Source organism: Leuciscus leuciscus (assembly GCF_965113295.1).
Source record: "Leuciscus leuciscus genome assembly, chromosome: 3".
NCBI lineage: Eukaryota > Metazoa > Chordata > Actinopteri > Cypriniformes > Leuciscidae > Leuciscus > Leuciscus leuciscus.
This window is the reverse complement of record NC_138727.1, coordinates 64,893,033-64,909,882: the sequence shown is the minus strand read 5'-3', so window position 1 is coordinate 64,909,882 and position 16,850 is coordinate 64,893,033. Positions and strand designations below refer to the sequence as shown.

General features: G+C 39.8%; 2 protein-coding genes across 3 annotated transcripts in view; both read left to right on the top strand.

Annotated features, from left to right (window-relative positions):
- Nucleotides 1-16,850, top strand: part of LOC309495384 (NACHT, LRR and PYD domains-containing protein 3-like) — a 211,012-nt gene that overhangs the window by 74,566 nt on the left and 119,596 nt on the right. The gene's annotated exons all lie outside the window — the stretch shown is intronic.
- Nucleotides 6,506-16,255, top strand: sid4 (secreted immunoglobulin domain 4). 2 transcript variants are annotated; one of them, XM_082165237.1, is made up of 9 exons: nucleotides 6,506-6,662; nucleotides 8,240-8,386; nucleotides 9,150-9,284; nucleotides 10,170-10,348; nucleotides 10,813-10,999; nucleotides 11,230-11,340; nucleotides 14,659-14,727; nucleotides 15,627-15,893; nucleotides 16,025-16,255. In XM_082165237.1, the coding sequence occupies exons 1-9, from the start codon at nucleotides 6,614-6,616 to the stop codon at nucleotides 16,027-16,029; spliced, it is 1,149 nt and encodes a 382-aa protein (XP_082021363.1). In that variant the 5' UTR covers nucleotides 6,506-6,613; the 3' UTR covers nucleotides 16,030-16,255. The 2 variants fall into 2 exon arrangements, with proteins under 2 accessions (XP_082021363.1, XP_082021362.1); XM_082165236.1 differs by lacking the exon at nucleotides 16,025-16,255 and having other exon boundaries at nucleotides 15,627-15,933.

The window sequence follows — 16,850 nt, the reverse complement described above, 5'->3', positions numbered from 1 at the left end:
TATAAACTTTCCAATGCCTTGTTTTATGAGTATAGAACCTATTTGTACAACTGTAGTAGTTTGGTACCATTCTGGGCATTATTAGTGGGGTAAATTACGAGATATCCTTGGATCCATTAGCGCCTGCACTAAGCCGTTCGCCTGATATCTCGAAACTTTTATAATGTTCGACCAAGGGAAAAAAGCCTTCTGGGGGGGGGGGACCGTTGCCATGAAAAACAGAGCGTTGCTATGGACGCGGACAGCTTTTCTGAGCGAAGTAGTCACTGAGGCACTAACGGACATTTTTCGGGAGGAGATTGGAGCTTTAACTTTAATTTCTAGGTTTCCATAACTTTTTATTTCACACCGCGACATAATAATTTGTTCTGCAGTAAACTATCCTAACCGTTTCTGCGGGAAATTTGGCATGGGTCTTGATACTGCGGATCCACTTCACGCTCACTACTGCGCAGACTCGGGCTCCAAGATGTCAGAGCCATATTGGGACAGTGGCAACTTCACTTTTCTACAATGGAAGAGAGTGAATGTGCGTCGTCCATCTTTTTTTAAAGTCTATGGTCATGCCACATTAAAGAGCGCCAAAACCGCATTCACAAGTTCACACTTACACATAATCAGATAGAGTGAAGTAGTAAGCGTACTTGACGTGCTGTCTGAAGAGAGGGCTCAGAGCTCTGTATTTAGGCCCGAACCCAGACTACTCCCTCGTATTTCTGGTTAGGAAAGAAACCAGGCGAGTGTGAGGAGACGGGGTGGTGGAGGGATGCTGAAAACTGTTGAGGAACATCGGTGAGTCGACTGTGTATACATATATATATATAGGCCTCCACTCATTTTGCTGATTGGGTATTCATGTTGATTACTGATTGTTGACAGCTGGTTGGGATGAGGTGATGATTGGTTAGATAATTTGAACGTGTTAATAAACTTTGTTAATAAAACATCATTTGTTGTTTGAATTTCGTAATAAAACTTAAAAGCTGTGACATTGTTTCATGTCAAAAGGAACCTGCTCTGTCTTGTCTGTCGGTGTCAGGGTCCTCTTTGCTCCGAGATGTTTTTTCACTGTGTGAGAAAATGGACGTGTTGAATGAGAGCATGAGAACAGGGTCAGTTGCGTGAGTCTCACGCTGAATGCCCAATAGTTGCCTGTTTATACGTGCTCTTACCCTTGATTTAAAGTCCTGCCCATGTGATCACACACACAAACTCACACAACCCCACAGTCAGACTCTGGACTTCTGTTTGCAGATGACGAAACTCTTTAAACACCAGATCAGACACACAGTTCAACACTCATCTATTTAACTTGTATTTCAGTACATTTTAGTGCCATGATAAATCAGGGCTGCAATTCCCCCAAACCATTTATAAACACATTAATATGCACACAGGATTCATTGTTAGGCTATATTAAGGTTTAGGTGAGTAATCAAGTGTTGTTTATTGGGGTTTCAATGTTTGTAGTTTTCCCCTGAGATTCTGTGTATGTATACAGGATATGGGCTTGAGATATGGGTTTTATGTTTGTCCTATCTAAACCCATGGACAAACCCATGTAGGGCCCATATACTGTATATATGGTTGGGTACCGAAACCCAGAGCCAATATGGCACCTATATGACGTGCTAAGCACTTGTCATCATGGCCGTAGCCAGCTATGAGGTCACCGAGGTCCGGACCTCGGTCATTTTTTTTATATTCAAAAATACAATTTTGAAAAACGTCCGTGAAAGCGGTTGACTCTTCTATCAGTGCCTGAGAAAAACGCGTGTCCCCATTCAGTATCGACGGTCATAAGAGATGTTGTCAAGTTTTATGTCAGTGTCATTATTCTAACGTTATATTTGTAACTTGTTACGAAATAAAAAGTCTCTCACCTAAAAAAATACGTAGCCTACTTTACTGTCCCGTACGTCTCGTTGTGCGTCCTCTTCAATTACACGCGCAAATGCGGCAGCACGCGCTTTATGTCACTTCATTATAAATAAAGCGCAAAAGAAACTACAAGCCTGATGCAACAACATCGTAGTTGATGTAAATTTGTAAGTCATGAAATTACCAAAAAGTGCCGATAAATTACGCAACTTACTTCATGTTTGGAATGATTTACATGCAGGTTTATGTTCATTCAATGTTCATTCTATTCATCAGGATCAGTGGTCATGTTCATCAGCTCATGTTTGTGTATTTACCATGGTAACTGTTGTTTCCTTAACCCCAAAATGCCACTTTTTCACTGTGTTTTTGCACTATATTTCTAAATGACTGTGGTCTCACATACCAACTTATTTGTATTAACAAAAACTATTTTGGAACTGCTATTAATAGCCTTACCTTATACTCTTTATTCATCATCAGTAGGCCTATGTGTCATATTCTTATATACAGTATGTATATATATATATATAAGGAATATTCTTCCTCTCCCCATATTTGTCACTACCGAAACACAATAATAAATAATTTAATAAGGCTTATGACCTAATCATATTTTGTTTACATCTACCTTCTTTGCTATTTAAAAAAAAAAAAGGTTTTCACAGGTAAATCAATAACAATTACAATTTTGACAATATTTCAAGTGTATTTATAAGATTTGTTGTATTTTGAATCCAATATTTCTTTGTAAAAGGCATTATTAATCATACTGATTTCAAAGTTAAGGATTCATTAGTTTGAATAAACATTGAACCAAACATAATAACATCTTAGTTGATAAATTAATATATACTTTATTTTTAGACAAAACATCCATGTTTCGGTCGTGACGGCACATTTTCGGTAGTGACAGTAAAACATACTAAGATACTAATGATTTGCATAACTGTACAAAAATTGTGTTTATTTCCCCAAAATAAATGATTATGTGTTCCCTTTCGTCACTACCAAAACAATGATGACATGTTTCGGTCATGACTGTTCGGGACAGTCACCTCCCAATTGACAGTACCCAATAAATGATGATTTTATATATATTAAGCTTACTGATATTTTAAATATTATTGTGGGATTCAATAGATAATAGAATGATATTGGTAAACATCTAAGATTTGAATACTTAAATGCTTTTTAAATGTGTTTTTTGGTTGTGGGGCAGCAGTTTGCACCAATTCTGTAGAATGGCCCATATAGGTCAAATTCCTTAAATAAACGGTTGCAGCTTAATGTCCATGGGAAAATGTGGGTCCAATGGCCTATAGAGAACCACTGCAGTAGAGCACAAAGTTACAATTACTTATCCATATAGCAATGTTTATTATGGAAATCTATTACAGTAATCAGTATTGTTACATAACAAATTGTGATGCAATAAAGAAGGTCTAAATTAACAATGTTTATCCTCCAAAACAGACAGAACAGAGAGTGTAGAATGGCAAATATGTTCCGGCAAAATACGTTACATGTATTTCTTTTAAAAAAAAGCCTAAATTGAAAGATCAGGATATGATGACAAAGAGGAGAGCAACAGAGAGGAAGAGGATAGAGATCAGAAGGAGACAAATGAGATGTCAAAGAGACAAAAAGAATGACAAAAGAAAGTTTATATTGTAGCCTATATAATGAGTTGCATTTGTGGGTGTTATTATAGCACAATTCTTAACACCTTACCCCGGACCTGGACCTCACTAATTTTCAAACCCTGGTTACGGCCTTGCTTGTCATATATCACAACTAGTTTATGTTTTATACCACATAATCTTTATTTTATGTTTCAGACATTTAAATACACATAAGTAATAGCAAAACAATAAATTTTTAGTTTGTAAAATACACACTGATGTCTATGAAAGCGGCAATAGCTATATTTATTCATATCAGATACACATTGTGTAGGTAGTTGTAAAGTTTAATCTATTCTTCTCACACTTCACCTGCCACTTACTTTGATGTATTTCGGGAGAAGTGGATGAATTGACGTGCTGTAAATCCGACAGATCCGATTCTCTGAACTGCGGCGCAAACTAACATGGCGGCGCCCATCGCGCTTATAGATCAGCTAATATGATCATTATAAAGGTTTTTAAAAGACAAAACACATTCACATCCACATATTGGAGAATCAGAATATCAGGTATTTGATGACATAGCTAACAAGTATTAGTACTGTAACTGTTATTTAGTGTTATATAGTGTCTGCTAAATTATTGTAGTTGGGTTAGGTGGCTTAGGTTTTATTGTGAATGTTTTATGTAAATTTGTTGTTTTTTGTATTTACTTATATTTTATATAGTTGTGTATACTTTAAACTTTTAATATATTGTTCAATTTAAATATTTTTTTTAATTATTTAATGTCATCCACAATCGTTTTGTGGCTCTTTTTTGTTTGTTGAAGTATCGGTTTAGGCACCGTTTACTTTTAGGTTTTAAAAAATATTTTTTTTACATTAGAGGATCTATTTTATTGTAATTGTTACTGATGGATTTATTGTAATGTTGTGTACTAAAACGTGTTTGTTTAAAATAATCTTTAAGATCTCCAAGTGACAAGTATTGCTGGTTTTTGTTCTCTATGGCGTTTTCAAGTTTAGTGCATCTTTTTGCTGGAGAACAAAAGCTTCCATACAGTAACAGCACATGTTCTCAGGTTCTTCTGGGCATATCAGCATCGTAGGCTATTGTGATTTCTGTTTAGTTTCAGTCAGTCTCTAAAACACACACACTAAATGTCTAATCAGCCAGTGAAGACGGCTATTGTTTTTGTATAAAGAGAATTATAATTACTGTCGTCTAAACTAAACGTTACGCCTACAAGAAGACATTTTGCACTTCTGAATAAACTTCTGTGGTTGTTAAATTGATATCATTATCCCGTATGTTTGACATGTTTAGATGTGAAGTAGGACGTTATTTAGTCCCGTTATGAATGTGACTCCAGCTGTATTTATCGTGGTAAACGCAGGATATGTAGGCCGTGCACATAATTACCCAGCTAACAGGGAACGTTCTCTCGAGGTTCTCTCTAAGTTCTGAACTAACGTTCTTCCAGTGACATTAATAGAATGTTTGTTCAAAGTTAACTGGGGTGCGTTCTCCGAAACTACCTTAACGCTACGTCGTTCCTAAGTTGTACCTTAAGAAGTACCTTATCGTTAATACGTGGTTTCCGAAACCTTAGTTAAGTATACCTTCTGTAAGTCATACGTTCGTAAGGTTGGTCTGGAGCGCTCTTAGCTATCCCTTATCGCTGCTGACGGTTCATACCGCTAGTGGCCACCACTACGCAAAAAGCTTTTTTACATCGCAGTTTAATTACACATAGAAAATTTTATATGAACATTTAATATAAAATCTGATTTAGTATTAAAATTACATTTTTACTTTACTTAAAAAATGTACACATAAAATACTTATGTTGTTATAGCCTACACCCAGTGTATGGAAGTGTTTTCATTAATAAAGTTTCCATACACTAATGGTTGTTAGCTTTTTTTAATTAGGCTATCCTAAGGCACATCAGCTGGCGAACCATTTGACAGAAAAGGCTTAGGAGTCTATTAAAGAAAGATGAGTTTACACAAACTTTATAGCTATGGCAGCGAGACAGCGAGTAGGCTACTTGTTTTAAATCAAAGACGGCGCCGTCCGCGGAGCCAGTTAGTGGATGTCAACTACATGGCTGGTGGATAATCAGCATACGTTGTGGAGAACATTAACACACTTATGGCCGTGAGGGTTTGGGATTGCACACTTGCTAAATTATAAACACATACTCATATTTATTTCTGCATGTACATATTTCAATGAGCCCCGATAAATGCAGTTTGTACTATTTCTAAAACGCTTCTTTATAAAGAACATTGTTTTCTCAATACTTTACCTATACCGCTGTGAAGGAAAGAGCGCACAATCGATCATCGAGGCATCGATATCAACCTATTCAGCGCCTCCACCATGGACAGCACCTGCTAAGGTCGAACTTAAGAAGGTTTACCTTAAGCAACATCCTAAGGTATAGTTCGGAGAACACACGTAGGAAAGGTATACCTGTAGTTAAGGTGTACCTTTTGAGTCTTCGTAGCGCGCTAAGAGACAACGTTATCGGAGAACGCACCCCAGGACTTTAACGTTTTTGTGCTCACGTTTTGAGAGCATTATTATTTATTCATTGTTCATGGAACTATTTTACCTGAAACGTTTAGTTGTAAAATTGTTTAAATGTTATTACTTGTTTTGGAGCGTTCAGAGAACATTCACAAGTAATATTACTCTGATAATGTTTAAAGAGAGATAAAATAGAATGTTCCCTTAACATTTGCATATCCAAGAAAAAAACTTTTTGACGTTTGAACATTCAGAAATAATGTTTTTGTAACATTCTTAAAACACATTTTTGTTATCTGGTTGCTTCCCACAAAGCAAAACATGACCCACAGAAACACAAGACAGCAGTTATTGATGCCACACTGAGTTCAACAAAACAGATAAGCTCTCTCTCTCTCTCTCTCTCTCTCTCTCTCTCTCTCTCTCTCTCTCTCTCTCTCTCTCTCTCTCTCTCTCTCTGTGTGTGTGTGTGTGCTGATGGGAGGAATATCTCTGTAGATTGTGTGACAGACAGTGTGTCAGTGTAACACAGGGATCAGACAGAGAAACATCTCCAGTCCATCATGAAGGTTGGCACCGCAGCGCTGATTCTCTCGGCCGTCCTGCACGCAGGTGAAGCACTTTCTCTCTCTTTTATTTCAGTTTTTTTTTTTTTTTTATCCCAAGATTTTAGTTTTGAAAACTTTTGTGCTGTGTTTTCACTGTTAAGGTAAGTTAGTTGTAATTGTTCTGAAATAGATTATTGTTTGCATCTTGTTTCAGTTGTATTTGTTTTCTGTAGCAGTGTTAGTTTAATGTGCACATTTAATGACATTTATCAGAAAACAGTGAACAGTGGTCAGCTGTTGTGTGTGTCAGACGTCAGACGTTATCTTTGTCTGTTTTCCCCCCAGCAAAATACAGTGATAGTCTGAAGTCAGGCTGTAAAGACTGATTAAATCACACCGTCCAACATTGACAGCAAAACTGCAAACTATTTTCATTTTTATATAAATTATTTTTTAAACATCAAAAACAGACAAAGAGCCAAAAAACTTTTTTATTTTTATATAAAGAAAATATATTTTCAAATGCTAGTTTCGATCTTTGCAATGGTTTCCGTTGTAATATTCTTGTGTGTTTAGTTGCAAACCTTCGTCACTGTTGTTGCATTCTGTTTCATTTCTTTTTTTGACAGACTTTGTGGGACACATCACACGTCCCATTAAATTAAGATAATGCGTTCCCAGCTTTGCTAAATAATATGCTGATATGCTGTCACTTTTAAATAAGCACATTAAATGTGATCAAATCACACTCACTGGTTTAGTTTTCTCATCATCAAGTGATTCTGTTGTGCCAAAAACAGCATGTGTGGAGTTTGATTTTTGCTTGCATTTGTTTATCAGAGCAGGACTGAAGGTCAGCGAGAGCGAAGGGTTCATCTGACGAAGACTCGGAAATGAAATCAGCCATATCTGAAATTAAACAAAAAAGATTTTCTCAATCATGTCGTCTAACTCAGAGGTTTTCAAACCGGGGGCCACAGGAGAGTGACGGCAGTCAGTGGAGAAAAACACTGTAAAAAGAGTAAAAATAAATAAACAAATAATAAAAAAGTTGTCTGTGGAAAAGTCTAGAGAAAAACAGTGTAAAAAATGTCACAACAAATTAAAAAAAAAAATTATCACATAAATATATTCCCATAAATTAATTAATTAATAAGTGAGATTAATAAGAATAAAAATAAAATGTGATTAAAATAACCAAATATAAAAAATTTGATTAAAATAAATAAGTAAACAACAACAAATAAATATCTTTAACAATACAATAAGTAGAAAAAAACTTAACTTGTACTAATTATTTTTTCAAATAATAATTTGAATTGGTATATTTTGTCTCATATTTGAAGTTTGCACCATTAATTATGTTACTTTCCTGTTTACTACTGTGAAGCTGCTTTGAAATCATTTCTCTAGTATAAATCACTAAAAATAAAGGAGACTTATACTATAGACTATATATCGGGTCTTTAAATTATACATGAAAACATATAGCAGCCTTTTAAATATGGGGTCCTTCGTGAGGATGATCATGTTTGCTGGCCTGTGGCCTGTGAAAGATTGAAACCCCCTGATCTAACTGACAGTAAGAAGCATTCAGTCATAGGCTGAAACATGTGTGTATGTGTGTTGTGTTCACATCAGTGTGTGGTCAGAGCCCCGTGGCGTCGGTTCGACCGAAAGCGGCTGCGGTGAATCTCGGCGACACCGTCAGCTTCCAGTGCCGTGTGACGAGCGGAGCTCAGCCCGTCCAGCTGGAGTGGAGGAGGATCAACAACCAGCCGCTGGGAGGTGCGTTAATCACATCTCAGAAAACACACATTCTGCTGAATCACCCAGCGAAAGGGGGAAACAGCCTTTTTTACACCCACCTTTTAAATTTTTAATTTTGACCCGGAAGCGATTCGTAAAACTTTTTTTTTAAATCCAGCTTTTAGTACGGGAAAAAACGTTGCATAAAGAGTAAGACTAATAAAACACACATTTATTTTTCTCAGATTTTTTACATAAAAAAAAAAAAAAAGAGAGAGAGAGAGATTAAACCATTGAAACTAAATTGTTCTTAATTAACTCATTAGTTTCTCCTGGAGAAATGGGATTAAATGTAGATCAAATGTTGATTACGCCTCTTCTAGAGTTTCACATCTCAACAGTATCTCAGTATGTGCTCAGGATTGTTAAAGATACCAAAGTCTGTCATCAAAACTCACATATTTATCATAAAATTCTTCCAAAGAACAAATGATGAATGAGAGCAAACGAGTTGATCTATAGTAGGAGAAACCTAGTAGTGGAAGAAAGTAGAAGAACCATTCTTGGTTCCCCAAAGAACCTTTCAGCGATCAATTCTTAAAAGAACCATTTTTATCTTAGTGTGAAGAACATTTAAAAAACAAACATAAAGAACCTTTGTGGCATGAAAAGGTTTTATAGATGTTAAAGGATCTCTTTATGGAACCATCGAAAAAATTTTTTTAGAAAGCATAATGCCATTTTAGTAATTAAAAGATCATGGCTTTAATGGGTTTACGTGTTATGCTGTATTTTGTCACAGATAACGTAAAGCTTGGACCTGATGGTGCCGTCCTGACCATTGTCAACATCCAGCTCAAAAACCAAGGCGGGTATCGCTGCATTGCCACCAACGCTCAGGGGAAATCCACCATCACTGCCACCCTGAGCATCAAACGTGAGTCCAGTGTGTTTCTCACATATTAAAGTGGCCATGGAAGGGAAGTTGTTCGTCTTTTCTACCCTGTTGTGACATATGTCCGAGTGAAACGCTTCAGGGGCAAGAACAAATGTGGGCAGGGCTTGATTGTGTCTGTGTGGAATTGATTGGATGGTTGTGGTTTGCTATTGGCTGATCTCATGTGAGAGACAGGTTGCCCCGCCCACATCATCAGAGAAGAGATGCTGCAAGAGGAACTTATTCTGATTCAACATTATTAACACAATAATGATGTGCACTCATAAATTAGTTTGAATAAACACTGCAATATTACATTTTGATTTCATGGTGACTTTAAATTGACAATGTTTCTGTTATTGACTGATGCTGGTATGATACTGTAATTATCACAGGCAAAAACTAATCCCAACACAAATCTAGCAGGAAAAAATATATTTTCATGAAAGAAAAGAAAAAGTCTGGAATTTGCAAAGAACAAAAGCTATAATAATAATATGTTCAAAAATATGTAATATACCAGAGAGGATTTTTTTTTTTTTTTTACTTTTGTTTCTTAATTTTGATTTAATTAATCTCTTGTGCTTCACTTTACTAGTGTATTCTGTCAAAATAACTACCTGACTCGACCAGAAGGGCATTTTTTTGTCATGTAAAACAACATCCAACCAGAGTTCACATGCTGCATTTTTTGAGCTGTATCGGGAAAAACTGAAAGTAATACTCAAATAAAATAAAAATGGAAACAAAAGATATAAATGGAGTAAATGCTGTCAATGAATGATTCAAACTAAATAAAAAATCTAAAAAACAAAAATAAATAATAAAAATAAAAAGCAAGTGTATACTGTCAGTCACCTGTGTGATGAGTGTTTGTTTGTTCAGAGCCTCCGAAGGTGCGCGTGACGCCGTCCGGGACGCTGACGGTTCGAGCGGGCGAAAGCGTGACTCTCGAGTGCAACGTCTCGGGGAAGCCACGCCCCTCCATCAGCTGGTTCAAACAGGACGGAGGAAGTGAGACGGAGATGGTTTCCATGACAACAGACACCACTGCATTACTAACGGTGTGAAATATATTTCAATTATGGCAACTCTTGGAATATTTATGGCATGTAATTTAATGATGCAATGTTAATGTATTTGGTCCTGGTGGACTGGATCTGCTGGAACGGAGTATAGACTCGCTACTGCTAACAGAGACACCGACACACTTCTGTGACTTTATAAGATAGCAGCATATCTTCAAGTCACAGAAGTGTGTCGGTGTCTCTGATAGACACACATAAATCCCATAGCAGATCTAGGCAGGTGGAGCTGGGGAGGTGGAGGGGTTCAGAAGAACTCTGATAGCTTACAGTAAACACTGAACCAGACTATTAAATGTTGAGAAAGCAATCTCATTGGCTGCAGGATCAGCTTGTGCCATGTGGTAATGATGTGATTGACCAGCTTGACTAGATATTTCACTTTCAGTCATTTTAGGATTCATTCACGTCTCTCTCTCACTCTCTTTCTCTTGCTTCCAAAGGTGACAGTGATGGCAGCAAAGGATGCTGGGATATTTGTGTGCCGTGCTCAGAGTGGGGAGGGGCTTGCTGAGGGGCGGGTGGAGCTGGAACTGGAGGGCGGAGCCTCGGCTCCTCAGGCCTCGGTCGCTAACACAGATCTCACAGCAGTGGAGGGTCAGAGCATCACCATGCACTGCAACGCCACCGGTAACGCCACTCTCAGGGAAAATTAACACCATTAACACTTAAAGTCATGATGAAACGTAAGTAGCGGCAGTAATCTTGTGTATTGTGTAGGGCGGGATTTGGTTGTCAGTCAAGATGTGGGTGTTGCACTCAAAAATGCAAATTGAGTTGATTCGAAATTACGAGGTCAAATGCTTACAGCTTTCCATAAGTCTGTACAGTGAACTCATGATCTCACTATAATTTCTCAGGTTCTCCCACTCCGGTCATTTCCTGGTCGAAGCTGCGGGCGCCGTTGCCATGGCAGCACAGCGTGAGCGGCGGGAGTCTGACCCTCAGTAACGTGGGACGGCAGGACTCAGGTACAGCGTGAGTGAGCGAACTTTAACTGTGAGTGACTGTGCGGATGAATATGATTATCTGCTGCTCATAAAACATTCACTACTAGAGATATAACCAGTTTACATGAAAGTATCTCAAGCTACTGTATCTTTACCCATTAATAGACACGCTACTTCCTTGAAAATAAATTCCAGCACAACCTGGAACTCTGTTAGAGAGATACAGATGACAGTTTATATGTTCACTAAAACACCTCACTCTCCTGTAGAGTGATAAACACCATCATCTCTGCGCTGCTTTTACAACACTTCAAACCCCTCAGTTCATCTCCATCTCCTGAAGTCATGCTGATGTTGATTCTTGTTTTATTACGAGCTCTGTCTCGTTCTCTTTTCTCCAGCAGACTCTCCTCTGTACACACACACACACACACACACACACACACACACACACACTCCAGCAGACTCTCCTCTGTACACACACACACACACACACACACTCCAGCAGACTCTCCTCTGTACACACACACACACTCCAGCAGACTCTCCTCTGTACACACACACACACACACACACACACACACTCCAGCAGACTCTCCTCTGTGTACACACACACACACACACACACACACACACACACACACACTCCAGCAGACTCTCCTCTGTACACACACACACACACACACACACTCCAGCAGACTCTCCTCTGTGTACACACACACACACACACACACACACACACACACACACACACACACACACACACACACACACACACACACACACACTCCAGCAGACTCTCCTCTGTGTACACACACACACACACACACACACACACACACACACACACACACTCCAGCAGACTCTCCTCTGTACACACACACACACACACTCCAGCAGACTCTCCTCTGTACACACACACACACACACACACACACTCCAGCAGACTCTCCTCTGTACACACACACACACACACACACACTCCAGCAGACTCTCCTCTGTACACACACACACACACACACACACACACACACTTCAGCAGACTCTCCTCTGTACACACACACACACACACACACACACACACACACACACTCCAGCAGACTCTCCTCTGTACACACACACACACACACACACACACACACTCCAGCAGACTCTCCTCTGTACACACACACACACACACACACACACACTCCAGCAGACTCTCCTCTGTACACACACACACACACACACACACACACACACACACACTCAACTAACCTCTGACCTCACACACACACACACACACTCAACTAACCTCTGACCTCACACACCACACACACACACACACACACACACACACACACACACACACACGCGCGCGCACACACACACACACACACACACACACACTCAACTAACCTCTGACCTCACACACACACACACACACACACTCAACTAACCTCTGACCTCACACACCAGACACACACACACACACACACACACACACACACACACACACACACACACACACACACACACACACACACACACACACACACACACACACACACACACACTCAACTAACCTCTGACCTCACACACACACACACACACACTCAACTAACCTCTGACCTCACACACCAGACACACACACACACACACACACACACACACACACACTCAACTAACCTCTGACCTCACACACCAGACACACACACACACACACACACACTCAACTAACCTCTGACCTCACACACCAGACACACACACACACACACACACACACACACTCAACTAACCTCTGACCTCACACACCAGACACACACACACACACACACACACACACACACACACACTCAACTAACCTCTGACCTCACACACCAGACACACACACACACTCAACTAACCTCTGACCTCACACACCAGACACACACACACACTCAACTAACCTCTGACCTCACACACCAGACACACACACACACTCAACTAACCTCTGACCTCACACACCAGACACACACACACACTCAACTAACCTCTGACCTCACACACCAGACACACACACACACTCAACTAACCTCTGACCTCACACACACACTCAACTAACCTCTGACCTCACACACCAGACACACACACACACTCAACTAACCTCTGACCTCACACACCAAACGCACACACACACTCAACTAACCTCTGACCTCACACACACACTCAACTAACCTCTGACCTCACACACCAGACACACACACACACACACACACACACACTCAACTAACCTCTGACCTCACACACACACACACTCAACTAACCTCTGACCTCACACACCAGACACACACACACACACACACACACACTCAACTAACCTCTGACCTCACACACCAGACACACACACACACACACACACACACACTCAACTAACCTCTGACCTCACACACCAGACACACACACACACACACACACACACTCAACTAACCTCTGACCTCACACACCAGACACACACACACACTCAACTAACCTCTGACCTCACACACCAGACACACACACACACTCAACTAACCTCTGACCTCACACACCAGACACACACACACACTCAACTAACCTCTGACCTCACACACCAGACACACACACACACACACACTCAACTAACCTCTGACCTCACACACACACTCAACTAACCTCTGACCTCACACACCAGACGCACACACTCAACTAACCTCTGACCTCACACACCAGACGCACACACTCAACTAACCTCTGACCTCACACACCAGACGCGCACACACACACACACACACACACACACACACACACACACACACACACACACACACACACACACACACACTCAACTAACCTCTGACCTCAAACACCAGACACACACACACACACACACACACTCAACTAACGTTTGACCTCACACACTAGACACACACATACACACACACACACACACACACACACACACACTCAATAACCTCTGACCTCAAACACCAGACACACACACACACACACACACACACACACACACACACACACACTCAACTAACGTTTGACCTCACACACTAGACACACACATACACACACACACACACTCAATAACCTCTGACCTCACACGCCAGACACACACACTCGACACACCTCTGCCACTCCCACACCTGACAAAGCAGCCGGAGCAACTTTACTCTATTTACACTACAGACATGTTAAAACACACACAGCCGAGTGACCAATGCACACAATTACCCACCAAAACCATCCCGACAGGTCTAAAATACAAACACTTGATTGATGATGTACTGATTCATTATTATGTAACAACATGCGCGCACAGTTAGTTTCAGTGTCTTTCTCTCTGTCTCTCAGGTCAGTACATCTGTAACGCCACGAACGCGGCGGGTTTCAGCGAGGACTACGTGCAGCTGGAGGTGGACTGTGAGTGACACAAACACACTCTTATCACTCTGACCTTGTGCAGACGTTTACACTGTAGTCAGAAATCATGCGTGGCCACAGGTCAGTGTAGACGCTAAACGTGACTTTAGGCTGATACTGTAAGACATCTGAGCTGAACCCACATCAGTGAACTCTGAGCGGATTCTGAGCAGCTGAACTTAAACACATGGGAACCTGAAAAGGAGCCACAGTTTAGTTTCACACAAATGAAGAAGAGGACAACTGAGATTTTAAATCAGAGCAGCACAGACTGATCTTTGGACTGAGGGATCGAGGTGAAAGAGCCTGTGTGTAAACAATAAGGGAGTGTGGGGAAACATCACTCATTTTACAGTGAGCTATGCTTCATACGACATTAACCCTTCCCTCGGGTCATTTTGACCCGGTTTTTTTTTGTTGAAATTTTTGTAAAAATGTTGTGTTCATCAGAGGGGTCCCCATGACGTTTGTCGAACTTGAACCACGAATATACACAAACATATTTATGTGGATTCGAGGAGTTTCGTGGTTGAAATTTTAAAAAAGTAACAAATCCTTCACTCACGGGTCAAAATTGACCCCCTTAGGAATCAATGGAATGCAAGAAAGTACAAACCTACAAATGCTCAAAATTCAATTTGCTAAAACTTTATTGCATGAAATTATGAATTATTTTGAATTTAAGTTGAAAGAATGTGAGCAATGTGCTTAAATTACTAAATTACGATTTATTTATTGATTAATCTAGTAATTTAAAGGTAAATAAAATAAAAAATAACAAAAAATAAATTGCATTAAAACATATAAAAAATATTATCAAAATGAAATATAATAAGCTTTCTGGACAAGTATAATTTAATGGTTTAGGATGAGGGTAAACTGTCTTGTCTCCTCCTCAGCGCCTCCCTACGCCACCACACTGACGGATGAGATCGTCGTCCGTCCCGGGGATGCCTTGCGTCTGCAGTGTCTCGCTCACGGCACTCATCCAATCCGCTTCCGCTGGACGCGTGTGGGCGGAGCCTCCATGTCGCGGGGGGCGGAGTCAACCAAGGACGGTCTGCTGAAGATCGCTCGGCTCAAAGCATCAGACAGTGGGTCGTATAAATGTGTGGCGACCAATCACGTGGGGTCCAGCGAAGCAGTGACCAAAGTCACTGTGAGAGGTGCGTGAAGCTCTTGAGATGATGCTCTGGAAATCACTAGGACTCCATTGAGTAGTTAAAATAATAATGTTTACGTCATTAAATGCTCATTTCATTTAATCTCTCTCTCTTCTGCTTTTACCTCCCAACAGCTTAATTATAGACCGTCCTGATGATTGTAAAAATCTACCCATTAATTATGAGGATAAGACCTACAAGACGATGAAGCTCAGAGACAAAACGAACATGTGATGTTTTGCTATGGTGTTCAGAACACCAGTTCTGTCTGTATATTCTGCTATTCTGCAATGGCACGGTAAAAAATATGCTTTAACTTTGGCACTCAAGTCAAATAAATAAACACATAATGAAGGTCACCATCAGAGGACTGTGTGTTTACACTGTTTTTACTTAGTGAACATGAACATGTCTGCTGAAAAAATAAAGGGGTTAATAAAGGTTTTTGTAAGAAAAATACCCATATTTATAACTTTATAATCTAAAAAAAGCTTCTGCAGACGACCATACGCATACTACGCAACATTACTCACATGTAGTCATTTTTATAGTTTTATCTATTGATTGTAAAGCTTATTTAAAGTACCTTTATACAGTATTTTTATTAAAATGAAGTGCCTAATAAGTAAAGGGTAATGTACATCCAGCCGGTTGTTCTCTCAGAATAAACCCCCGACAGGCTGATGAGGACCCCGACGCAAAGCGGAGGGAATGTACATTATCTCGTTTATTACACGGCTACTTGCCACACAAGTAAATAATTAGACACGAAATATTGACCTGAGTTTAAATATTTTACTAGTGAACAAACAAACTTCTTTCATGTTGTCATTATGGGGTATTGTTTGTAGAATTTTAAGGAAAATAATGAATTTAATCCATTTTGGAATAAGGCTGTAACATAAAATGTGGGAAAAGTGAAGCGCTATGAATACTTTCCGGATTCACTGTATATATGAG